Here is a 27,924-nt window from a genome sequence, read left to right on the forward strand (position 1 = left end):
AAGCGGACACTCAGCGTTCCATGCGACATCGGAGGGTATACTGTTGCCTTTAACCTCTGCTGCATTGCTTAGGGGACTCCATTTCACACAATGACTATTGACTTTTCTTTTTGAACACGCTGGTCCCTTTCTGCAGTGCTGCGCACTGCGGGCACCGCACCATGAGTCACTTCATAGCACAGTCATTTATGTACTAATGCACTTCCACCTGCAACTGTTTATTTTCACTCATGTATAACTGCTATGTTGATATGTGCTATTTGCTGTGTACTGTTTGTGGCAATAACCCGTTGTTATGACACTGTATGAATAACTACTGGCTTATCTGTGAAATTAAATAAAGTTTGAGACCGTTGGTCTTTAAAAAAAAAATAGGTAACATAGGGGGAGGGATCGCCATTATTTATAAAGACCATCTAGTATGCCGCATTCTGGGTAGCCCCCTCTCAGACTATGAAAATGCCACTTTTTCCATCGCGCTCACCCACCTATTCACGTTTGCTGGTATTCTCCTCTATCGCCCCCCAGGAGCCCAGGGACAATTCTGTAGCTCACTGCTAGAAGCAGTGATAAACTTAGCCAGCACCTCATCTAACTTCAATCTCTTGGGAGATTTCAACTTGCACTTTGATAAATCCCAGGACGTAACAGCCAATGATCTTGCCCATGACCTGGCTGCATGTTCGATGCTTTTAAAGGTCCACCATGCCACCCATACTAAAGGGCATCTCATGGACCCGATTTTCTCAAATATTGCAGAACTAACAAGAAAGAAGCCTGTCTCTCCCTGCAAACCCCCCTCCCCCCCCCCGGTCAGATCACTTTTTAATTCCATTTGCATGGAAATCAACGTCCCCACGCCTGACTGTGCTAACCTCCTGCACTCAAGCCCGCCAATTGCCTATATTAAGTATAGAGGAATGGACCCAGGAACTGAAATCCACCATACCTCCCCTTTACTCTGATCCCGTAACAGCTAGTGGCAAGTTCTACTCATGGATCGAGAAGTCACTAGACACAGTATTACCCAGGAGATCCACAATACAAAAAGCTGGCTCACACAACGCACCCTGGTTTACACCCGAACTCCGCAAACTAAAGCAGGGATGCAAAAAATTAGAAAGAATATGGAGGAAAGATTTTTCAAAGGAAAAGAAATCAGACTATAGGGCATCCATCATTTCCTATAAAACTGCATTTAAAACTGCACAGACAACCTACTACGAAAAGAACATTTCATCCTCCTCCAACGCACCCAAAGAAATATTCAGGATCGTAAAAAAACCTATGGAAGTCCCAGATGCCCCTGTAGCCCCTGACTCTTCGGGCCTCCATTACAAGGAGTTAGCAGAATTTTTTTCCACCAAAATTCAGCTCATATTGAATCTCCTTCCACTGGATAATAACGAACACCCTTCCGCACAGCCGGGAACAGAACCCCAAGTTTGAATCCTTCGTCCCATTCACTGAGGAACTCCTTCCCCCTATTCTTAACCCCTTCGACGCTCATGACGAGCCCAGCTCGTCATGGAGTTTCCATTGACTTCAATGGAAATTACATTCAAAGCCATAAAACACCTTAGCATCCAAGTGGTTAATATGATCAAGAGTGGCTCCCCGCTAGACCCGGCCCCATTTACCATCCTAAAGTCTGCCAGGCCCATCATCATCCCTCCCATTGTCAATCTTGTTAACACCTCTCTAGAATCTGGCTTAGTCCCCCAGGACTGTAAGATAGCTATGGTGAAACCATTATTAAAAAAAACATTTAGATCCCAGGGAGCTGGCCAACTACCACCCCATCTCCCTTCTCCCTGGTATCAGTAAGGTTGCAGAAAGATACATGAACTACCAACTTTCTGCAAATCTTGAAACCTTCAAACCACTACACTGCACTCAGACGGGTTTTCGCCCGGGCCAGGGTACGGAGACTGCACTGGTGACGGTGGTGGAAGAGTCCAGAAAGATCTTGGACCCCGGAGGGTCTGCAGCCATCATCCTCCTAGACCTTAGTGCAGCCTTCGATACGGTGAACCACCGTACCCCGGCACACCGGCTCAAGAAACTGGGAGTGACAGGCAGGGCTCTCTCCTGGCTGGAATCCTTCTTTGAAGGAAGATGCTTTCAGGTGTTTGAAGGTAACACCCACTCACGTCCACTACCTCTGCAGTGTAGGGTTCCCCAGGGCTCCTCCCTGAGCCCCACACACTTTAACGTGTTTATGTCCCCATTGGCTGAGATAGTTGCACCTTTTGGAATTCAACTTATCAGCTATGTGGACGATACTCAGCTTGTTGTGGCACTGAACCAAGCAGAGCAGGCTCCCACAAACCTGAGCTCCTGTCTTAAAGGAGTCGCCAATTGGATGAGTTTGTCCCATCTTAAACTCAATGGAGACAAGACGGAGCTCATGTTGCTGGGTAATCAAGCAACCTTCAACCCACATACCCTATGGCCGTCGTGTATGGGACTCGCCACAATTCCTAAAAAGGAAATAAAGAGCCTGGGCTTCTGGATTGACCATGAGCTCACCTTTATAACCCAAGCCCGGAAAACAGCTGCCATTTGCTTCGGCCTGTTGAGGTCAACATGCAAAATACTGCCCCTTCTACCTGAGTGCTCAAAAAAAATCCTAATCCAAGCGCTTATTCTATCGCGGTTGGATTATGGAAATGCCCTTTATTGAGGAGCCCCCACCTCAGTCATCCACAAACTTCCGGGTATTCCAGACCTCAGTAACAAGACTTCTTACCGGCACAAACAACCGTTCCTCAACCAAACCAGCCCTAAAAAACACTCCACTGGCTCCCGATTCAAGAGCGAATTCATTTTAAAGCTCTCAGCATCACACACAAAAATCTACAGAGCAAAGGCCCTCCTATTCTTACCAATCTTATCAAACCTTACAAAGCAACCAGGAGTCTCCGCTCTAATCAATTACATCTGGGCTTGGTCCCCAGAGTCAGGAAGTCCCGCACTGGAGGGCGCCTTTTCTCCTACAACGCATACAGGCTCTGGAACTCCCTGCCTCTCTCCATCCGGCAGGAAACCAACCACCTTTCATTCCACAAACAACTGAAGACATGGCTATTCCCATAAAAGTCCACCCGCTCTTCACCGCACGCTCCGCAGCGCTGGGATGCCGCCGGCCAATAGGGAGCCTGTTGGAAACCAGCTGCAATGACCAACCGGTTTCACTTTCGACCACCTGCATTGTAATGCGGCGGTAGGAAGAGAAATCGTTGATGTGACTCAGAAAGCCTCTAACCTGCAGTCCGAGTCACATCGTAATGAGGCCCTTTACGCGCATTCTTCAAGCTCTTGACATGCACCAAACTACGATGCCACCTCTGATTTTGTCTGCTGAGCGCCCTTATTTTATAGAATTGCACCGACCCCGTGTGTAGCCCCACTACATCCTCGAAAACTGCATTGGAACCCCTCTGATGTTCACTTGGCCCCAATGTGCACAAAACTGTTGGATTAATCCCTCCCATTTCCTTCATAAAGCGCCCTACTGACATTTATATGTGCTAGCACCCTGTGTGCATTCTCAGCTACTTTTCCAGCTTCTCAACTGCTTTCTTTACATTATGAATGAATGCTCCGCTCATGCTAACGTAACCCTGATTCTTCCACACCGCATCCTGTATGCCCGTGGATGCTTCGCACTCCATCCACGCCTCCAATTTCAAATCCACCATCTCTTGCAAACGCCCCTGCTGTGCTTGATTTGCAATGCACTCTGCTCCTTTCTTGATATCTGAGCCATGGGTGCAACCCTCGAACGCTCTCCCCAGGTTGCCATATTTCAAGCTAAAGCGCCGCATGCACGCTGCAACAAAAAGATAATAATATAAATTAATAACACCATTAGATACCTTGCTGCAACAAAAGAAACCATTTCAAATAGTAAAAGATGAAGCGCGGTGCTCGTGAAAAGGGTGCTGGGGTGAGAGTTAAATAATTTTTTAAGTTATTTATTTAAAAAAATGGAGGTGGGCGAGCCATGCGGAACTAAAGAAAAACGCTGCTGCCATCCTTCAAGATAAAAATGAAACAAAATACATTAAAGATAGCATTCGGGTCATGGGAAATGCGGTCTGGAACTGGTAGCTGCTGCCTGCAACACCAGCTTATTGAGAAAAATAGTGCTCTGACATCGTAAATGAAACAAACAGATTATTAGCACATGTAAGAGGGGTAGTCCTTGTGGGCGGTCACAGGAGTCAGCCCATAACACACCTGATGCCCAGGCTGCTGGCGCAGGACGCCTCTTAGTTCCCATCTTGAACAATTACCAAATAAAGAGACGGGCGCTGGAAGCAGGAAAACAAGAACAGAGTTTTATTTCTCATGAGGAGAGCCTGTCATTTCGGACACTCGCATAGTGTCTTCAGGAGGTGCTCTAACAAGTTTCTCTGAGGCTTCGTCTTTTATACACATGTTTATGATGCACAAACATTCCTTATTACAATAAAGACACTTTGAAGTAGGAAAAACATGCTTGGAATCCCAGCTTCAGGCCTATTCCCATACCAGTCGATCAGATGTCATCCTCCCTTCCTGAATGTAACAAGAGATTGTGATCTCTCAGCCGGACATTCCTACAGGACACGAGGGCAGGAGGGGATGATCAAATCAAAGGTTGGGCAGGCGATAAGATCGGGCACTTCGGCTGGTGTATCACGGTTTTGTTATGCTGGGCAGGAAAAGGGGGGGTGTACATTCACGAGGCTTGGTCTTAGGACTTGGGACCGGGTCGAGAGGCCAAGTGCAGCCGGGGGGGGCTCGTCAGCTGAGGGGAAGGGTGTTCTCGGGAGGAAATGGGGGGTGTGGGTCAAGCAGGAGGGTTACTTCTAGAGCAGGGTCACGCAGAGGGAGAGGGTCTTGTGGCCGATGCATGAGCAGTGCGCGCGGGGAGGGGTGCCGGGAACAAATGGGCAGAGAGGCCATGGTGCCTAAAATGGCTGTCGTGTACGTGTGTGCATGGGTCTATGCTGGCGGGATAATACCGTCAGGGTTTAGCGATATCCGTTCTGCTTACAACAAGGGGTACAGTGAACACAAATGAACGCCGCTTATGTGCATATACATTGCCATTTTCAACAGGACAAGTAGGCAAACTAATCAAAGGAAAACAAAAGCATTTACACAAAACAGTCTCAAGAGCCAATTGAAAACAAGAGTGGGAAATGGACAGAGCTTAATGCCCATATCCTGAAAAAAGCATGTCTCAAAGAGACAGAGCAAGTGCTGCCTAGGCGAGTCCTAAAAATCAGCATTAGTATCGCTAAATAACATTTGCTGTATATGCACAGAGGTAAAAGGGACATACAATTAAGACTCTTACTTTATTATCCTGAAAGCCAAGCCGGGATGGGCCAAATGGGGATGACATCTAGGGTATCCTGCTGGCACAGTACCGCCCCTTACCCATCTGCAGCGGTGCTAGATGCTGTTGAGACATCCTAGGTTGAACGGGCATTCAAAGTGTACAGCAGTCAACCTACACGGCCCTCCTTCCTGGCAGGGAAGCAAACACTGCCCAGAACCACTGGTAATGCAACAGGAGCCGGGTGGAGGGACAGAGGCTGGGACAGACAAGAAGCCAAGACAGGACACAGGATCTAGTTAGAGCACCAGCACCTTCCTTCTCTGCCAGTGAAGGGAGCAGTGCACCAGGATTAGCTAACTAGCTTAGGGCTTGCAAGGTGACAGGATTGAGAGGATGTGGCGCAGTGGAAGGAGCTGCTGACTTGGGATCTGCGTTTGAGTCTCGGCGTCAGCTCAATGATACGCTATTCTGGGCAAATCACGTAATCTCCCCTTGCCCATGGACAGTTTCTGGATTTTCTCATGGGTGATAAGCCGTGCTATATAAATCTACTCATTTAATTTACATTGCAGAGAAAAGTTCCTTGCGGCTTAACATCCCAATTGGTATTCATGCTCCACCAACACCTTGTGACACAAGAATGCCCTCTGACCCAATCATCTACAAACGTATAATTAAACCCAGCATGTAGCCTAAAGGTCAGAGCTGCCGACTTTGGAGCCGGGGAACCTGGTTCGAGTCTCGGCGTAGGCTCAACATCCTGTGATTCTGGGCAAATCATTTAATCTCCCCGTGCCTACCAAAAACGAGTGTCTCTCTGTGTAACGTAACCAGTGGCGTCACTAGAGGGGCGCGGGGGGTGCGGACCGCACCAGGTGACACCATGTCATGGAGTGACTCCGTTACGCTGCAGCCTCACCTCACCGACCTCTGCTCTGCTTTATAATGAACCCTGAGCCTAATGAAACGTTGACACTTTTATGCTCAGTAATTCTGATTCTCACTTTACATGATGTGCGTCCCACGTGAGTGAGTCCACACGGACATTTGATCTAATAGATACTGCATCAGTATTGCAATCTGAGGAATGTTTTAGAGCAATTTTCTTACCTGTGTGTGAATGTAAAAATGTGTTGCCAAGTATCACTTTCCCACATTGACTGCAATCTAGCATTTTTTAATGCCAGTATAAATACGTGGTGCCAAAGAAACTTTTGTCTTCAGAATTTCTCTGGTATTCTTAGACCGTGTGTGCGCGAATAAGGGTTTGTGTGTGAAAACAGTTTTGAAATAGGCTTCTTGGTCCAAGACTTTCCATCTGCGTGAAATGATTTTTTCAAATTTGGCAGCCTGGTGAGAGAATTTCTACACGATAACCTCTCTCTTTTGCTTCTGGATCCTGATGTCGATAAAAAATATTTGCGGGCTTTCTGAGTTGCGCAGGCCTTGGCAGAATCCAATATTTCCCGAGGATATCCTCATTTGATTTAGCTCTTTGCATTTTGGTCACTGAAAAATACGCAACTGAAAACATTGATGGATTCGCTATATCATGTTTTGATAATATTGTACAATCTGATTTGATTCGTCAATCATGCACTGTTTTGTTGTCGCAAAGATTTAATTGTGAATATATTCAAAAAATGTAATTACTAATCTAATTCACAGTGTCTTTGTTGAATTTATGTTTAAGTGAATAATTATTGTGTTGAAACCTTAGGGGCTATTTGCTGTGCGCTTCGATAGAGCACAGAGTTTTCTTCATACCCATTTGAGTGACAATCTTTAGGAATCTGCCTGAACCATCTCACCCCCTGCCTGCAGGCAGCGGGTGAGATGGTGCAGGCAGGGGGTGAGATGGTGCAGGCAGGGGGTGAGATGGTGTAGGCAGGGGGTGAGATGGTGCAGGCAGTGGGTGAGATGGTGCAGGCAGTGGGTGAGATGATGCAGGCAGAGGGAGAGATGATCCAGGCAGAGGAAGAGATGGTGCAGGCAGAGGGGAGATGGTGTGGACAGAGGGAGAGATGGTGCAGGCAGAGGGGATATGGTGCAGGCAGAGGGGAGATGGTGCGGACAGAGGGAGAGATGGTGCAGGCAGAGGGGATATGGTGCAGGCAGAAGGGAGATGGTGCAGGCAGAGGGAGAGATGGTGCAGGCAGAGGAAGAGAAGGTGCAGGCGGAGGGGAGATGGTGCGGACAGAGGGAGAGATGGTGCAGGCGGAGGGAGAGATGGTGCAGGCGGAGGGGGAGATGCAGGAAGGGAGATGGTGCAGGCAGAGTGGAGATGGTGCAGGCAGAGGGAGAGATGGTGCAGGCAGAGGAAGAGATGGTGCAGGCGGAGGGGAGATGGTGCAGGCAGAAGGGAGATGGTGCAGGCAGAGGGAGAGATGGTGCAGGCAGAGGAAGAGATGGTGCAGGCGGAGGGGAGATGGTGCGTACAGAGGGAGAGATGGTGCAGGCAAAGGGAGAGATGGTGCAGGCAGAGGGAGAGATGGTGCAGGTGGAGGGAGAGATGGTGCAGGCAGAGGGAGAGATGGTGCAGGCAGAGGGGAGAAGGTGCAGGCAGAGGGAGAGATGGTGCAGGCAGAGGACTAGATGGTGCAGGCAGAGGGGAGATGGTGCGGACAGAGGGAGAGATGGTGCAGGCAGAGGGGATATGGTGCAGGAAGAGGGGAGATGGTGCAGGCAGAGGAAGAGATGGTGCAGGCGGAGGGGAGATGGTGTGGACAAAGGGAGAGATGGTGCAGGCAGATGGGATATGGTGCAGGCAGAAGGGAGATGGTGCAGGCAGAGGGAGAGATGGTGCAGGCAGAGGAAGAGAAGGTGCAGGCGGAGGGGAGATTGTGCGGACAGAGGGAGAGATGGTGCAGGCAAGGGGATATGGTGCAGGCAGAAGGGAGATGGTGCAGGCAGAGGGAGAGATGGTGCAGGCAGAGGAAGAGAAGGTGCAGGCGGAGGGGAGATGGTGAGGACAGAGGGAGAGATGGTGCAGGCAAAGGGAGAGATGGTGCAGGCAGAGGGAGAGATGGTACAGGCGGAGGGAGAGATGGTGCAGGCGGAGGGGGAGATGCAGGAAGGGAGATGGTGCAGGCAGAGAGGAGATGGTGCAGGCAGAGGGAGAGATGGTGCAGGCAGAGGGAGAGATGGTGCAGGCAGAGGAAGAGATGGTGCAGGCAGATGGGAGATGATGCGGACAGAGGGAGAGATGGTGCAGGCAGAGGGGATATGGTGCAGGCAGAGGGGAGATGGTGCAGGCAGAGGGTGAGATGGTCCATGCGGTAAGTCGTGAGGGGGTGACACCATGAGTTACCCGCACCGGGTGACACCAACCCTAGTGACGCCACTGAACGTAACTGGTGCTTATGTGAACCGCTCGCTTCGGTCGAGTTTGCGCTATATAGAACTGCAAAAAAAAAAAGAAATCAGCCAGTTGTCACGACAGATCCCCAGGATCGAAAACAGCGGGTCTCACAAGCTATGCGCCACCGAGGGGAATCCTTACTGCTATAGAAACCTCATGCCCCTGCCGCTTCGTGCCAGTGGATCGGCCTGTCCAACTCCACTCCCAATGAGTCAAGCCATGCCCTTTGGCTCCCATTGCAACGCTGTGCTCCATTTGCTGTACATAAATACATATATATGAGTTTTGCAATTTGTATTCAGGGGACATCACAGTGTTGCTGTTATCCCGCATCCAGCTGAGCACACACGGGCATCTGAGAGGGTGATAAGCAGAAATTCATCTCCCTGCCAACTGTTCAAATGGCATCTCAGAATGCAAGGGATGCCACTGATAGGAATGTGTGGGTGTTCCCCTTGTCTGAGGGCATCACACCTTGGTTAATCATGGCGAAGGCAGCAAACTGCTCCAGTGTTTAATCATGTCTGGAACAAGACCTGTTTGACACCGCATTATGCATTTTTACTATTAAGCACAATTTGTAACACTGTAGTAATAGAGAAGGATGTCCACCAATGGAGGTCCTTACATTTTCTGTATCTTTTGGTGGCGGCTAGTGATCTATTACAGGTGATACAGGTGTAATGCCAGCCCTGACATGCAGCCAGCCTGACTCACTTTAGAACATTTCTTTTTGTTTTTAATTGGGCTAAAAGTGCATTTTACCATACAATGTTCACATACATTTGCAAAAGAGGAGTATGCTCTGAGTAGGTACTAAGAAAGAGTGCTCTACTTTCATGTTGTTTCAAGAGAGACTGGTCTTCCCAAAGAATGGCACAGGTTCGCCAGGCTCTATAGAATTTTAAGAAAAAAGGAGCAAAGTTGTTCATTTTTCAGCATAAGTTCCCCTGCAAATGTTTAAAAAGCTATTCTTAGACAGTTCCGAAAATTTATTTTTTCACATGGACTACCAGTTTTCATAATATCTATCTGCACTTCTACATTTCTACTTCATTTTACTTGTAAGTAGATTCTCATTTATATGCTATGGCAACGAATCTATATGGATGGGCAGTGTTGAAAAATAAAATGAGGCCAATCCCACAATGTTTGGCGATACAGTGGAGCTGGACACATTTTAGAGGCTCATATGGCAGTGCTGCAGAGACCTTAAAGGTTTGGGCGAAAGATCTTATAGACGAGGCTTTCAAACAGTGCTGGTGGGTTTTGTTCGTCAATATATACGACCTTTCCAAGAACACCTTTCACAGGGAAGAGGATATCCGCAGGCAATCCTGGGGCACACCAGCTTCATCAGGCCCACTGGCTACTGAGACACTGCACTGGACGTCGGATGATGTATGGCTGAGTGCATGGACTGGTCAATGCCAAACCTAACATATTTGACACCCGCAGCAAGATGGGTGGGCTTCAATTGCGTCTAGGCACTTCGAGGCTGAACAGGCTGTACCAGATCTTTTTGTATCTCAATCCTATTTATGAACACCCTGGTTTGGCACATAATGGAACCGATGCACAGGAAAGTGAGATGATGTGTCCAAGATCACACTAAATAGCAATAGGAATGCAGGGATTAGTACCTAGTGTTCCAAGTAATACAGCTGTTCGGGTAGCCTTTGGACTACAGCCTGTTTGTTCATCAATAGATGAAGAGATCCTATCCCTCATCTAGTCAGCCATTACCAAGATTCTGTGTCCCTACCAGCCCAGTCTATATAGCACCTTGAAGCCCGATGTGCCTTACTGGAGCCCTGTAATAGAAGACATATCAATATCAACGTCTGTACTGACCATGCATTTTGTTCCAGTGAATGCATTTCTTACCTACTCTGTGGCGTTCCTTTGTTTTTTTCAGTGTGCAGAGGGGTAAATCTTGATAAATGGAACTATGCAGCTTTCCCGGCTGGTGGTGGATACTTTATTGACATGAGAAGTGCACAAACTCTCCCCCCCGACCCGTCCCCCGAAAAGTTCCTCTTGTGAATGAGCTCTGTCCATTCTTGAGTAGAAGACCTGCCTTCAAACCCGTGCGCCCAGATGATCCGACTCCCTATGAAACTCGAAATTGAGCAAAGACGTCTTTGATGTGATTTGAAACAGGATCCATCTGTTATATGTGGTGGATTTGAGAATTAGGGACATTTCAGCCCAGAGGTTACAGGTATTGTATCGCAATTGTCATGATGGATGCTAAAACTCTATTTACTTGGCCTAGTAACAACTAAATTGAAAAAAGTCCCCAGTGGTTAATTTGTAAAAAAAAAAAACTAAGTACCTGTGCCCTTTGCAGGAGGCCACTGCAGCTTTCATCCCCGATTGCCTCTACCAGCGCTGCCATTGACAGTACCATCACGACAAATAAGCATTGTACTCCAAAAGTACGACAATTCAGGCTATTCCAGTGGCCTAAAGCTATAAGAAAGGCGTGGTTGCAAGAAATATTCATTTCTAACGTAGATTTAATTATTAGACAATGTTTTTGTGCCCATCGTAAAACAGTCATTATATGGACAGTCTTAGTGCTAGTGTTGGGAATTCTCAGCCAGATTCATCATCGGCATGTTTTGCGAGTCTGTAATAGCGAATAATAAGGAATCGCTATTACAGACACGCAAAACGGGATTCATGTAGGAATCGCAATATTTATTGCGATTCCTACAGCTTCCTTATTTGCGATTAGCTAATTGCTAATCGCAAATAAGGAATAACTCCCAATTCATTCCTATGGGCCTGAAGGCCCATAGGAATGAATGGGAAGACATATCAATGTGCGAATCGCTATTAGCGATTCACATTTTGATTTTGCGATTTCAAGGGTGCAGGGGTGTCCAAAGGACACCCTGTTGCACCCCTGAAATGACATTGGTTGCTGGTGTTACGCACACACATGTCCTTGGGACATGTGTGTGTAACATACAACTTAGAAAAATGCACTTAAGTGCATTTTTCTAAGTTTCCGCTATTTACCACGAGGTTTGACTTCGCGGTAAATAGCGGCCCGATTTTGCGAATTCGCAATTTTTAAATGTTTCATGAATTGCATTTAAGGAATCTCAAATAGAGATTCCTTAAATGCAATTCCTCGCACATATGCAATTTCGCAATTGATGAATCCCAAATGCAAAAATTGCGCTCGCAAAGGGCCAGATTCACAGAATCTGGCCCTTTGCGAGCCGAATTTTCTTTCATGAATATACCTGTTAGTTCTTGTGCTGAGCACTGGAAACTACGCTCTCAAGCTGAGCACTGGTTCCCGCAAAATGTATATCCATAGAAACAGTGCTGGAAGAAAGAGAAATTGCAATAAGCTTCGAAGCCTGGTGCAGGGCCAGTGATATGTCAGTCGGCTCAACACAATGGCAGCACTCTTTGTATAGCAGGAACACAGGGAAAGAAGAGCACAACATTTTTATAAACTTGCTGATCAACCAGCTATCGGTTACGACTGAATCAATGAATCCCTAGGCGACAAATGAAGCTGAGTTAAGCATTCTACAACAACATATTGATCATGGCATATGGCAATTCATGTTGTCTCTTGATAGAATGCAACCATCTAGATGCTGCCAATGTTATTTTTTATCTTTACATAGTGTATACCACTTGCTTTTCCTTTTCTCTTGTTTTCATTCCAAGGCTCTGCGAAGAGGCCTGCAGGCAGCCCATGATACCTAAAATATGAACAATAAATAAATAAAACCTATGCTTGCTCACGCACAATAAATATCTAATCTAGAAATACACTAACTACTTGCTGAATTATATACTCTATCTAAAATACATTAGACCTACAATTATGATGCATGACAACTAGCATCAGTCACTCTCATGCGACCTGCAGCCTGTCTGGTAATGTGTTTGCACTGTTGCAGTTAGAATCTGTATAGTTACACTCTATTTCTCATCATATACCAGACTGCTTCAAGTCTGAACAGACATGCCGCATTCTTAAAAAACCCATGGCGGACCAAACTGATCTAAATATCTGTTGTCCTATCTCCAACATCCAGACTCTTTCAAAGCTCCTTGAGAAATGTGTCCATATCCAGCTGACCAATCACATTGATCAATTCCAACTCTTAGACCAATACCAATCTGGCTTCTGTCTTCGCCACAGCACTGAATCAGCCCTAACTCACATGTTTGATGATGCACTACAAATGCTTGATCAAGATGCATCATGCTTTATAATCCTCCTTGACCTTTCATCAGCATTGAGAACGGTGAAACATGACAACCTCTATGACTTACTGAACACAGGATGAAGCTTTCTAGCCCAGTCCTTCCTTCACAATAGATCTGAAAGAATAAAGATTAATCATTCGCTGTCCAACCCCATACCTGTCACATTAGGCATTCAGCAAGGTTCCATGCACTCACCCACTCTCTTTATCCTGTTCATTGAGCCACTAACTGAAATTCTGAAATCATTAAACATCAATTATGACTTATATGCTGATGACACCCACCTTTACCTGAAAATCTCCTCCTTTGAAGATATTAGGTTTCCTAACGCAACTCTTTAAAAAACTCAAATTGGTTGACTTGCAACGCCCTGAAAATACTCTCAAAACAGAATTCCTTTTAATTGCACCCCCAAACAGTCGCTTGAAATTGCTGAGTGGATGAAACATTTAACAGCCCTCAATTATATTTCACGTTATTGATTCCACAAAATCATTGTGGATAACACTGTACAAGCGAATGCACATGCAGGAGCACATCAGCTCAGCCACCAGAGGAGCTAACTTCCAGAAATGAGCATCTTAAGGATAAATAAACCCTTCCTCCCCTTCGATGACTTCAAGTCAGTTGTTCATGCCCTAGTAATCACCAGGTTGGACAATGGAACTGTAACCCTTTGTGGCCTTCCTAGATAAAAGTTGCTCCCCCATTAGGGCCTCCCTTAATTCAGTTTCAATACATTACTTTTACTTTATCTAAATGTAATAACCACATCACTCCAGATTTAAAATCACTAAACTGGCTCCCTTTAGAGGCAAGAATTCAGTTTACAATTTCCTGCATGACTTACAAAGCCTTACATTCCAACACCCGGACGTACATTGCAAAAAAACTGGAGCGATCTGGTGGCACTAAATCCTGAAGACGCAGCATGTCCCTACTACTGAAACTGCAGAAAATTAAGAAGAAGAAAACGTACAATCTGGCCTTCTCTGGCACTGCCCCAAGAATCTGGAATGGCCTACCGTCTAAAATCCGCATTAACCCATCACTTGCGTCTTTCTAAAAACAAGTGAAAGTGCTATTGAAGAACAAACGTATGCTCTAGCTCCCAGGATCTCTATGCCCTGGCACCAATGAAGCACGTCGGCTGAACCTGCGATCTGTCGCCTGTTACTATGGCTTTTTCTGTTTCCCCCTTTTGGACTAGAGGGAGTTTCTCACCCCACCTTGGTATTACTACTCCCTATATTGTTGTTGTGACTGTTATTTTCACTTTTTATTGTCTGCTGTACCTGTTCCTCTCACCCTGAGCTTCTATAAGGTGCTCTGATATCCACTTAGGTCATGTTTGCGCCATATAAAACTCTAAATAAATATAAATAAATAAGACTGAAATCTACAAATATTTCAATATAGTATGCAGAATGTATATCCAAAGATATTAACAAGAGGGTACCATGCTGAGTGGTAGCATGCACAAACATCAAATCTAGTATAGGTATGTATGTAAACATAACAAGAGTAAAACAGAAAATATAGATTCAGCTTGACAAATGCATCAGATCTAACAATCTGGAAATTAAGTGCAGAGATCAATTCATCAATCCACATGAAGCCCGGTATGGTAGTACAGTTGGGCAGAAGGGTCCGGATTCGGGATTATAAAGAAAATGGAGGGGAGTTGGAGGTGCCATTACTCGACCCAACTGTTCAGTTCCACGGACATGGAGAAGGGAGCGGGAGAGCCAAAGAGTGTGAGTGTGATGGATGGGAGTGATGGGAGAGAAACATATCTCACATAGTATGGGGAAAGAAAGGAAAAGAAAGAGTGGGAAGAGGGAAAGTACTAGAGGAAGAAGGTGTAGATGTAAGCTATGAGCAGAGCACAGAAGAAGATTGGGATCGAAATGACTGTCATAGTCAATTACAGCTGTTACTATTATTATCGAACAAGACACTCTGAGCGAATAGAAAGTTTCAATTAAGTTTAAAGCAAAACACTTTTCAGGGCCAATAAACTCTTGCAGTAGGGCAGTGTTACAGTGCCATAAAGCCATGACACCTTTAAATTACATATGTGCCCTTACATCTATAACACATTCAAGCTGTTTTAATGCACATTGACAGCTAGAGATGAGCCGATGAAGCAAAGTTGAAGGATTACTATTGCTAGTCGGGCATTATTTTGATATAACTAACTTTCTAGTGCCTTTTTCGGAGGCCTTGCCACGCAGGAGGGGAAGGGGCACCACCAACCATTTTTAGGTTTCGACTTTTGGCGAGGGGCGAAGCCCCTCCCAGTCGAAATCTATTGTTTTTAGTAGTGAGGTTAGGACAGCCTCTGTTTCCAATTGGCTAGCTCCATAAATGGAGGCTAGCCATTGGGAAGCAGAGGCTGTCAATCGCGCTTTCTCTCGAAAACGCGATTCGGGGGCGTTTCTGGTGCTTTTTTTAAGCCCCGCCCCTTTGTCCCGGGCCGCGCTGCGATTGGCTGCCGGCCCGGGACACCCCCGTGACGTCATTCCCGGGCCGCGCTGTGATTGGCTGCCGGCCCGGGACCTGACTTGTTTTTCAGGGTCTTGAAGACCACGTGAAGAACAGATTCAAAACGGGGCTTTGAGAGCCCTGCCTCCTATTTTTACTTCATCTTCCCTGAATTTCCCCTGGCATTTTAGCACCATAAAGAGGCTGTCTGTGCAGGTTGGGGTGTGCAGAGTCTGCTTGCGAGCGCACGGGGCTAACGCTGTGATATCATCAGGGGCAGTTGCTGTGTGTTGTCACGTCTACTACCTCTAGCATTTTGGTCTGTTGATGTCCGTGTGAGTAAAATTACAATCCGCATCTGCATGATGGCCGGTGTCTTTCGTGACGTCGGTGTGGGTCCCAGCACCAGTTTCCTTTTGGAGTGCTCTTAGCCACGGGTGAATTCCACCACAAGTCTCCACCTGTAACGGAGCTGGGGACCACGTGGCTTGTGATTGAAGGGGTTCCAATCCAATTTGGACACTGCTAGCTCCTTCTCTGTATTCTAGAGCAGCAGTGGAAGCCTTGGATGCGCCATTTTGCTCTTTATATGTGTGACGAGTGGCGGGCCTGCGGCACACTTTGCTGGCTTTTATCTGTGGACTGATTTCTACCTCGTTCAGCTTGCACGGCCTACTCTGCTTTGGCTTATGACAGTGCTTAATTTGTGCCGGTGCTTAGCACCGGCACTTAATTATCAGGGCCGGGTCTACAAAGAACACGTCAATTATTTAGATAGAGCCTCTCTGCACTGTGTTACTCTGGGAGCTTTTGTCATGGAACTTGAAGTAACACTTCACACCAGGAAGGCAGCCCTAGATATGCATAATGACTTGGCAAAAGTCAATGTGCTTGAGTTAACAACTTGAAAAAACAATGCTGGACACCTCGCCGGATCGTGTGACACTGCTGGGGGGGAGGAGAAGAGGGCGGGGCGGGGCGGATGGCGAGCAGTGTTCAGTGCTGCCGGCTTGGGAAATTTAAAAACCGTCCGGGAAGGCGCCAGGCGGGAAGCATCACGCCAGTCAGGTACACAAGCAGCTACTGTCTGCAGACTGCATGTGACATGCTGCTCTGGTACCTGGTTGCGATGCCGAGCGTTAGGTGTCCAGGGTGACAGTGTCCCAGTCCCAGCCCCAGCGGAAGCGCAAACGGTGTTCCTGTGGCCCGGTGGCAGCTGTAAGCCTGGCCTGCCCTCTGCCCTGCCTGAGCCAACATGAGAAAAAAAATGAAGATTTGATCAAACTCAATCTTTTCAAAGAGTAAAGACGCAATCTGCAGTCAGTCTCTGTCTCACATTACAGCTGATGTCGATCATTATTGGTGAGGAGGCCGGGGCCCTTCGCAGTCTTCTCGGCCCGGTGGGCGGGTCGGGACACTGAATTGGGCTGCATTTGAGTTCTTCGGGGGTTGGGCGGCAGAAGCAGGCAACGTGCGCACATTTGATTGCGCATTGCCATGCCCCATCATACCCGCACTGCACAGCACACCACCGTCATCATGGTTCCATGGGCCACGGAGGCCTTTCAACTCGCCTTGGTCACTGCTCACTCTGAGTGCCAGCCAGTGCGACACCCCCTTCCCACGACGACTACGTTGGTGTTTACCAGCAGTAGCCAGCATCGCCCGGAGGCCAACAGCACCCAGGTGAGGCAGGCAAAGAAGATCATGGCGCACCAGGCAGGACCCGCCGCCCCCAATCAGTTAATAAAGTCAGGCAGTGCACTGACTTGACTGTCTGTCTGCAGTCAGTGTGTGTCCCGGGCCCGAACCACCACCAACAGTTCGAAACTGTAACTAGTGTAGGAGCCGCCATGTGCCCGCCCCATTCCATCATCACCAATATTATTTATTGACCCACAAGACTTCAGCCTCCCCCCCGAACCCCCCCCCCCCTCGTGTGTGGCAGCCCGGGGACGAGACAGCTTCCGAGGCGCGCACACAGCCGCACCCGACCACTTCACAGGTCTTTAAAAGACCAGTTGAATGTTAATGAGGCCTTGTTGTGTTTCACCCCTTCAGAGCCCCTGCTGCTCATTGTTTAAGGATTCAGCCCCCCCTCTACATTGTGATATACACTTCTGCAATGCCCTGTATAAAAGTGACTTACATGAAGAAATCATGTCTCACTGCTAAGAAAAATTGGTGGGTGCAGTTATAATAATGATATCAACGTTTTGCATGTGTATCAGGATGCATGCGTTCTAAGGCATGATTTGTGGATCCCCATAGCGAAAGTTAAATTTTTGTTTGTCGCACCTCTCCTACTTCCAATCCTCAGGATGTAAGTGTCAGATGCCAAGCGAGAACAAGCATTCGGAAATGAAACCGGTTCCGCTTTTTAATACCCTGACTTTGCAAATGCTTTTTGCCAAAGCTGTGCAACATTAGTAAAAAATCAACTTTAAAAAACTGTTTCATTGACGCAGCCGTTTATCGTGGTTGTGTCATTTCCAATGCGCACACATGCCTGACAACATAGGTGCATGCGTGCATGCATCTTACACATATTTCAGGAATGATGCAGAAATGATTTTACTTTTTAATTTATTTGTCAATTTTGGGATTCGATCCCACCATGTGATTGGCTTTTGTACAGCTGTGAACCCTCTGATCTGTAATTATGCCATTGCCAAGAGAAGAATGCCGAGATTCATGAGATGCTGAATGAATCTCCATTAAGTTCTTCTCGAAATCGATATGGTGGCCACGGCCTTTAATTTTAGTGTTGCCGGCCCAGTGGGCGGGTCGGGAGGGACACTGATTTTATTTGGGCTGGATTTTGGTTCTATAGTTGTTGGGGGTGTACGCAGAAGGCTGCAGGCAGCGTGTGCGCACTGCACAGTTTTATTTATTGCCACGTCCCACAAGTACAACTCCAAGAGATCCGAGGGTCAGTGAGGGTTATGTTCAGCAGCCTAGGACAGTTCCATGCTGAAAGAACTGCAAGACTCCCATGTTGAGAGCATCATGGCCTTGCCATGCAGCACTCCATATCACTGGCTTACTCTGTAAATGCTCCCGCTGCTCTTCATGGCACTGGCTAGACCCCAAGCTGTACATCCCTAAGGTGCTGCTTCTCTACGCATGTGGTACCAGAATCAGCTTCACGGACCATTGAGGGCTGCTACTGATGGTGAGTGCTGATGTTTCAGGGGTGAGAGGCACAGAGAGGTGACAGGAAGCAGAGCATGTCTGCACTATGAAGCCGGAGCGTGAAACCACCACAGGCCTGCCCTGTGCATGTGCCTGGTCATAGCTCTGAACATTTCTCACCCACATGCAAAATGCTCTCAGGTGCGTGCATCTCTCACAGACCAGTGAACAGCAGCTTCATGCATTGAACAGATGCAGAGTTACGAGCCACATGTTCTAAGGCTGCCTCCCCCAACACACATGCTTTGGAAGGTGGTTTGCACTGTTTTGAATCCGGAGGTCTTGCTGCAAAGTTTTCATGGATGTTTTTCAAAATGATGACCGAAAGACGCTGTGAAAAAAGGGGTGCCTCACAGAAGAGGGGGAGGTAAGGGAGCTCAGGGCCTCCAAGCACGATGTTACTAACTGCAATGTCTCTTTTTTTTAAAGCTATATTATAAACTGATAACACTAATAGTCAAACTAAACTGCATATGTTTGTTTTAATTACTCTCTTTTGAATTTGGATTGGCACTGCTCTCATTCCTTTTCCCAATGTTCTTGCTCAATCACTTTCTACTTCCTTCCTCCTCCATCTCTAGCGCATGGACACACTTTTTGTTAATAGAACCCTTCTAAAATCAATATTTATTCATTTTTTTATTCTTTCATCTCTTCCATTTTTCTTGCTCAAATAAGAATCAATTGAGATGTACGGGTTGATTTGTTGAACCCTGCTCGTCCTTGCAATTATAGAATGCAGCTAAGAACACCAATACCCGCCCTTGATTTCATTTAGTTAAATGCGAAATACCAGACTTTCCACATCATATACGACAAATGACCAGCTGGCTAGAATGGTCTTAAATTGAGGGCAAACCCTTGGGGAAATATAGTGTTTATTGAGCAGCAAGGTGCTCAATGGAATTCCACATGAAGTGCTGACTTTCTGTGAAGCAAAGAGATAGATCTGTCAAGTTGGGATCGCATGTAATCCTGACCTAAAAAAGTAAAAAGGCATCTCTTTTCAACATTGGCTCTCTTGCATTCCTTTGGGATAGGGACTGTAGAACACCCAATACTTGCTACTGTCATGCTGCTTCACTTCATCTACCATTTTGCATGGAGGCACCCATATTGCATCTGCCCAGGGTCCACTAAATGAGCCTTTGCCACCATGTGCTAGTTTTCTGGTACTTGAGAGTCAGCAGTGCCAGTTGACGATGTGGGTGGGGCAACTAGAGTAAGTGGGTGGGACCACTTATGGAAGTGGGTTGAGCCGAGGGAAGTGGGTGTGGCCTCCTAAAAATATTTGAGCACCTGCACTTCATATTTTACAAATTAAGCACTGGCTTATGATTCCATATGCTGGGCGCACTGGGGTTCAGCTAATGTGCTGTTAAACCATGTTTTATTTCCTCTTCTTATGAGAAGAAATTGTGGTACGTGAATTTGTGACTTAAAAAAAAATCTTAACATTTTTAAACTGTTACATTGTAAACAAACAAATGTTCCTTTTGTCTTTTACCTTCTTTCTTCTAGATCCATTTTTCGCCCTGACCTCTTTTCATATATTATTTTATCTAAATAGCACTCCTATCTGTTCCGAGATAAGATAAAGGGGGGGTTCTTTATCTACAGAGTGTACGCCAGGCTGTATAACAATTACTGCCTTCCTGCTCACTTAATCAAACAGAACCTTTTGTTAATTGTGTGTTGCGCTGGTGTCTAACTCTCGCTTTTATTGAGCAGCTTAAAAATACGAAGTAATTCAACTCGGAGGTTCACACCATGTGGAGGTCATTCTCGGGGAAATAGAGTTTATCCAAAACTAGAAGACAGACTTTCGAGACCCAACTGCACAAGCCACTATCTTTTTTTTGCAGCACGTTTATTGCATACATTTGCAGTTGAGGTTTTGACAGGAATACATTTGCTGTGCGCCCAAGGCACTGGATTTCTTTTCTCAGTTATATTTTTATAAGGAAAAAGTTTGATTTCACACAGTAAAGCAGAACACGTTGTGTGCCAAGGAAGCAAGTTGCAGTTAGGCATTCATTTTGCTGCAACGTGAGTTTGCTCCATTTTATAAATCCCATTCTGCGCTGTTACCAGGTTACTTCTATGATTTTAATATAGCTCCAAAGATTGCATCATTGGCAGGAAATTGGTGTTTCTACTTAAATAAAGGGTGATTCGAATTCAACTCTTGTGTAAGAATGTACATTTTGAAATATTACTAGATGTGAAATGTAAACCGGAAAATTCAAATTTCACAATCCCTCCGTCGGTGTGTGTTTTTTATCAACCATTATTCCTGAAACATATCGTCGTCATACTGAAACTAGCACCCACTTGTGCAATCAGCCTGAACTTCGTCATTTTGGGACTCCCCTTTATCAGTAGCAGTGACCATGTTCATACAAACCTGGGCCAGCTCACACAAACTGTGTACCCTTGCTTCGCTGTTTTCTATTGATGTTTTCTCAAACAGACCAGTGCACAATTGACTTTCATACAAACTGGTCAGTGCGGTTTATATAGTGGTTGTTAGTGGCTGTTAGTGGCTGCTCCATTTCTGTTCGATGACACCGGGTTTTACACTTGCTGCGGCTACAACCCTGGGGCGCCAGTGGTATTACCATGGAAAGTCACGCAAAACAGGTCAGGCTTTGAAAACCGTCACTGTGACAGCCTCAAATGTAAAACCCCAGGCGGGACAAGGTGTGGAACCACACCCCCACAGAGAGGCTGGTGCCACACCTCTATAGCAGGACTGCCTTCTTTCCGTCATTAGGGGCATCGTATCCAGTCCTCATCCTTTGTCATCACCTAATGCATTATGGGTATTGTAGTCTTGCTTCCATTGAACTAATTAGACTAAAACACCTGAAAACCATGACTGCTCCAGTGTGTGTGTATGTGACTGCTCCAGTGTGTGTGTGTATGTGACTGCTCCAGTGTGTGTGTGTGTATGACTGCTCCAGTGTGTGTGTGTATGTGACTGCTCCAGAGTGTGTGTGACTGCTCCAGTGTGTGTGTGTGTGTGTGTGTGACTGCTCCAGTGTGTGTGTGTGTGTGTGTGTGTGTGTGTGACTGCTCCAGAATGTGTGCGTGTGTGACAGCTCCAGTGTGTGTGTGTATGTGACTGATCCCGAGTGTGTGTGTGTGTGTGTGACTACTCCAGTGTGTGTATGTGACTGCTCCAGAGTGTGTGCGTGTGTGACTGCTCCAGTGTGTGTGTGTGTGTGTGTGTGTGCATGTTACTGCTCCAGAGTGTGTGTGTGTGTGACTGCTCCAGGGTGTGTGTGTATGTGACTGCTCCAGGGTGTGTGTGTATGTGACTGCTCCAGGGTGTATGTGTATGTGACTGCTCCAGAGTGTGTGTGTGTGTATGTGACTGCTCCAGTGTGTGTATGTGACTGCTCCAGTGTGTGTATGTGACTGCTCCAGAGTGTGTGTGTGTGTGTGTGTGTGACTGCTCCAGTGGGTGTGTGTATGTGACTGCTCTGGGTGTGTGTGTGTGTGGGGCTCTGGGTGTGTGTGTGTTTGGCTCTGGGTGTGTGTGGCTGGCTCTGGGTGTGTGGGTGTGTGTGGCTCTGGGTGTGTGTGTGTGTGGTAGTAATTGCTGTCTGCTGAGCTCGTCCGTAGGGTACAATAGGTCTCACATTTGCGAGAGATTAAGCTAGTGGCAATGTAAATGACAATGCCATTTATTTATCGGTTTTCAAAACCAACACATAAATACAAATTTTGTCATTTACAATGCCAATAGCTCTAACTTTTCCAAAGGCGAAACCGTTGCATTGTAAATGCTTGTTTTTAATGTTGTGGTGGGCTGCAGGGAGTGTAATAGCTCTCAAGCAAGATTTAAAAAAACAGTAAGTGTCCTGGTTCATTGAATTCATGAACCTATGAGAGCTTACCATATGTTTTAAAGCACTTCAAAATATTTCAAGCTCTTCTGCTGGACTGTAGGGACCCCTTGTGGTTAGTTCTATGGTGGCAGTCTTTGGTCTGAAAAATGTTAAAAAAGACTCAAATACATGTTAATTTTGTTTTGTAAATAATGTGTGAATTTATGAAATATCCATTTGACTATAGTTATATATGTTGATGAGCTTACGCCTCGATAAAGCCTATGGGCCAGCTTTTTATATTTTGGTGTTCTGACCATTTGGCAAAGTCAGTAGGTCTGCCTTACTGTAAATGGCACCCTTTAAATTGATGCATCACACAGTCAGTCAGGTTGGGGGGAAGGCCTTGCTTTGGTCAAAGGATGTGCACTGCAGGGGGTATGGCAACTGCAGCGGGTGGGCGCAGGGCTTGGCCACAGGCCAAGTCCTGCGCCCAACCCCACACAGAGCACCGCCAAAGCCATGTGCCAGGCCCTCTGCCCAACTCCATATCGTGAACTGTGATAGACATATTACTTTACATTAAAACAACCATAGAAATTCAAAGAAAAAATCAAAGGTGAAAGTGACGTTATAGTTAAGAATTGTGATAACCTCTTTATGTAAAAAAAAACTTCGAAATTCACTGAAACAAACAACGGGTAATAGATAGATTGATAAATACATAGATAGATAGATAGATGGATCTCTTACTGATATTATGGCATCCTAAAATTGAGTATCTGAAATTGGTTGATATACTGTGTGGAGAGAGAGGAAGGGTGGAGAGAAAAGAAGGGTGCAAAGGGAGAGAAAAAAAAACAGAAAAAGAGAGAAAGGGACATTTACCCCCATCGAGTGTTAACGCTGACATTTCTGAATGCTGCATCATGATGGGTCACTCAACATAGCACAGGTCCAAACTGCACGTCGCAGCAAGCCAGCCTGGTTTAACCGGCTTGCCTTTGATATCGGCTTTCTTGTCCTGGCACACTCTTTCTACAGCTCTGCATCTATACAAAGAATGTTCACCATGATTAAAAATGCTTACTGCTGAAGGGCCCTTCATGGGCCCGAAAGGCTTTGGGGCAACTACAAATAATATTACACATGTGGTTAACCTCCATATAGAACTCTCAAGAAGAACGTCACATTATATAATAATATCTATCATATGAAGTCCGTACAACAAAACTAAAGAAAGCATGGATTGTTGATTCATATCAAAGAGTCAGAAGGTTTCCTTTATGAACCTTCTGATTTAAATAATGTTCTGAAATGTTTTGCCACTCCACAACACTGTTCTAAGGGAATAGCATTTCACACAACCTCCTTATGATCACACTGAGAACCCCTTTATCTCTGCATAGGACTTCACCACTACAGCCTGTTGGAGAGCACCTGCTGAGCAGCATGCGGGCCCTCAATTGGTTCCTAAACAAGTGTGGTGAGACTGCTCACACCTTCAGGGGGTATCAGTCACTGACCGTCACACCAGATCTCCAGGGTCCGAAAGTGATTCCAGCCTTTTCTTCTGTCCACTCAAGCCCCAGTCAGAAGTGAATTCCTGAATCCCAGCTGCCTTGATTGTGGTCTCTGTCACCGTGGGACCTATGCCAGTGCAGCACAGGTGGCAGGCTGGTCTCTGTAGGTCATGTGCCTGTAATCATTCAATGAGGCTCCTCGGAGGCCCAGGAAGGTGGGGCTCTCAGCTTCGCTATATTCTCCCACCCACCAGCCCTCTCCCGCCCAACAACACCCCTCTCCCTTCCGGGCACTACTCATTGAATGGGTGTCCGATGAGGGCATCACCACTATAACCTGAGAGCATATACTGAGCAGTATCAAAGTCTTAATTTGTTTCATAAACCATTAAGAATGTTAATGCCACTAAAATAGTTCTATTTGTTTTTATGCTGACGTGTATCTGTCCTTTTAAAAACGACCTGTTATTGGTTTGAAAATGTTTCTTTATATTCATATTATTTTAGCAGTCCAAATATGGAGTAAAGCTACCAACATTGGGCTATGGTTTTCTGTAAGTTCTGAAATAAACAAACCTAGGTACAAATTAGTTTTCTGTTCTCGTCTGTTCCAGGAACCATCCTGGACTCGTCAGTTCTCCAGAACTACAGAAGGCAGCAGGACCTCTCGATTGCCCCCGCTGAGTACCACCTCCCACCGGCGATGTCATCTGCGCATCATGACCACGCGGTGACTGCGCCGTGGAAGAAAAGCATCCCAGGTATAGAAAAGATGAGCATCGTTGAGCATAAGCAGACTGATGGACATGCACTGCTAACATGATATCTGCACAGTGTTCTTTAAGAGACCGCTCACCAGGGCTTTGGGTCCCATCTCTCCTGGAGTTAAAACCTACCTCCCATGTGCCTGCCTTAGGCTGTCTTTGTGGTCTATGTTGTTCCAGACCAGTATGTACTCTAGTGTGCTTCTTCATGTTTCTCTGTCCACCTAGCCCTTGTTCTCCTTTACATTCGTGCCCTCGCATCCTCTCTCTACTTTCACCGTCCTTCTATTACGGGTTGCTTTTGCAGCTTCATGACCTCACTACTACCATTTATTGAGTGAGAAAACCTTTAAGACTTTAACGTGGTCTCGATAACATAAAACATTGCAAAAGTTCTGTGAAGCAGAATATAGAAAACATCTCTAGGAGAGCATGCATCAGAAAAAAAGCATCACACAGAGCAATTAAAACTAGAAAAAAACAGGCATTTTTTATTTATGGATAGCACTTTTATAACTTGCTTCATGTATATTTGGGACACTTTGGAATGTTGTGCTGTTCAATATTGTTCTGTCACACTCTCTGTTCTGCGCAGATATCAGTCGGTGGTGAACTTGAATAGTTCAGTTCTCAGGTGGTCATGAGCAGTGTGTGGTTCTGCTCTGCCTTTAGACATGGGTTCACAACATTCCACTAGCAGTCGCCCTGCACTCTCAATGATATTCTTCACATTTTGGTCGCCTTAAATGTGGTTGTTTGATGATGTGAATCACTGATCACGGGTTCCTGGTCGCCGTGTAGTGGAAGCTGAGGTTCTGCAGGTGGACTTTGAGAAAACCTTTGGGTAGATTGTTTTGGTGTCATGATTTGTTTTGTAAATGTATCCTTACATATGGTGGAGCCAATATTTTACCATCACAATTCAATTTCGATTTTTCTCAACTGTACCTAAGATTGTAAACATAAGTTATGGGCACTTGTAGGAAGCTTACATGATGTACTTTGTGCAGTGACTTGCAATTGTATCGCGATAATTTGTAATGGATCCCTGGCTTTGTTTTATATTTTCTACAGATGTATGTATACTGACATGTTTCCTAAGCGGCAATTCTTTCTCATGGCTATTGGTTTAAGCTACATAAGAATCTTATCTACATGGACTGTATTTCAATCTTCGATAGTAAAAACACTCAAATAATAATAGTGAAACCACCTCGTATGATATTACATGTTTAATGGAGATGGGTATGAAACTTTACTGTCAACATAACATAAACAATATTTGCAGAGGTAATCTATTTGAGAGGAAATAGTTTAAGGCTTATCGCTCTATTACAACACATTTGTTTCACAGTTACGTGAAAAATGTGTGTGAATAAACAACATACACCTTCATGAAACGTATGTTATGCACCCAGCACTGATAATTGAGGACCTGAAGGTTCTCGTGTGTGACATGATACTAGCGAGACTTCATATCACCTGAGTATCATTATTTAAATATTTTGTGTACTATTCCAAAAAAGACCCTCTAAGATTAACAATGAATACATACTTCAAGCAATGGAGAAACTCTACTATCTATGGTAATGCAAAATTTTCTACAAGAATGGACTCGCAGAAGATGAATGTACCCACCTTGTGTCTCAATGTACCTCCAAGAGAAGAGCAGTAACTCATTGTTTATTATTTGCCTCCTGTCCATAAGGCTAGTCAGTAGAATACCTTCCTTCTGGAGTAAGCAACATTTAACAAAGGGTTGACTGACAAAGGAGGAGGCAGCTGAGTGGCCAGCTCTACCTTGGCTCCAATGGTTGGTTGTGCTCTGCTACCAGGTTGCCCATTCCCAACACTCAGATTTCCTGGAAGCTACTACGGAAGGATAGTAAAGAGTGTTGGAGCAGCTGGTACTTCTATAGAGGTTATGTGTTAAAGAATCCGAGATAATAGCGGAGGAAGGAGTCCCAGATCTAGTGCAATTAGGGTCTCAGAGCTCTGGCAGTGTTAGGTGTCCTAGGTGCGGGCGCTGTATTTTAGAGGTGTGAGCCCCTGTTCGACGTGCAGCTGCGGCAGACAGAACAAATGTCCTGGAGGACGGTGGCATCTAAAGAGCGGAGTGGGAGGAGTTCCAAATGGGAGGGGCAGCAGAGCTAGACCTGAAGGGGTGACATGGATGTGCTTTCAAATGACAGTGTGAAATGGCACATGAAAATCAGGGGGGTACAGAAGAGGGTTCTTCCGACACACTCAAAAAAGAAAAAAGGGGTGAGAAGGAGAGGGAGGTTCCAACTGCCGAGCTACTAAATGCAGAACGCGATGACTGGTGGGTCAGACTCCTTTATGACGAAGATGGACAAAGTGGAAAAGTCTGTATCAGCAGTGGGGATGTGCTAGATTAAATGGGAGTGAGGAATTTGGGGACAGGAATTGTCAGCCAACACTGTTGAGAAATGAGGTTGAGGGATCCGAATTGCATGAATTAATGATTCTTACAAATCAGGAGTTAGAAGCTATGGTGTTGATAAGACCGGGTTCCACTATCAGAATTTAACTAGGAACCCTAGGTCAATGGATCTTTTGTTACCTGCTGAGAAGTATAAACGGGAGAAATAATTCATCTTCTAGGCAATTCAACAATTTCCCATGGTTATGGTTCAAAGGATCACAGACTCCGAACTTTAAGTGAATGGGTTTATTACAGAGCCAGAAACAACTGAATGTACAAACACCTCAAAACAAGGCTGTAAAAGTACATGGGAACTAATACAAACCATATCTACGGATCAGCTTAATCCGATGAATCATGAAAAGAATGACAAGTTCCAAAAAAGGAACACAGGCAATGACTGCCCCAACGTCTAATTCGGACTTCATCTGTGGCTGAAAAGTGAAAAGCATTAGACTATCCCTACTCTATCTCTAAGGTGACATCCCTACTTACCATTTCCTAGGCAAGATAAGTTAAAGGTGTCATCTTGTGAAGACTTCCTAAGAAGTACACTCATGTTGTATGGGTCGAGTAGCCAAAGATACAAAGCTAAGAGGCTCCCTCTTTCCTCATCGATCTCCTATCCCCTTCTCCTGACTCATCCCCCAGGACACTGTCCCTAATACAAAAATACAAAATGCACAATGTAAAACATGTTCACAAATAACCCCATCTCACTGGGCA

At 45.8% G+C, this 27,924-nt stretch overlaps 1 protein-coding gene across 1 annotated transcript in view; it reads left to right on the forward strand.

The window, feature by feature from the left end:
* Nucleotides 1–27,924, forward strand: part of KIAA2012 (KIAA2012 ortholog) — a 758,941-nt gene that overhangs the window by 131,213 nt on the left and 599,804 nt on the right. Inside the window, exon 4 of the mRNA XM_078680227.1 lies at nt 24,603–24,749. Coding sequence (XP_078536353.1) covers nt 24,603–24,749 — 147 coding nt within the window. The remainder of the gene's footprint in view (nt 1–24,602; nt 24,750–27,924) is intronic.

The sequence above is a fragment of the Lissotriton helveticus genome, chromosome 3_1, assembly GCF_964261635.1.
Source record: "Lissotriton helveticus chromosome 3_1, aLisHel1.1, whole genome shotgun sequence".
Classification (NCBI taxonomy): Eukaryota; Metazoa; Chordata; class Amphibia; order Caudata; family Salamandridae; genus Lissotriton; species Lissotriton helveticus.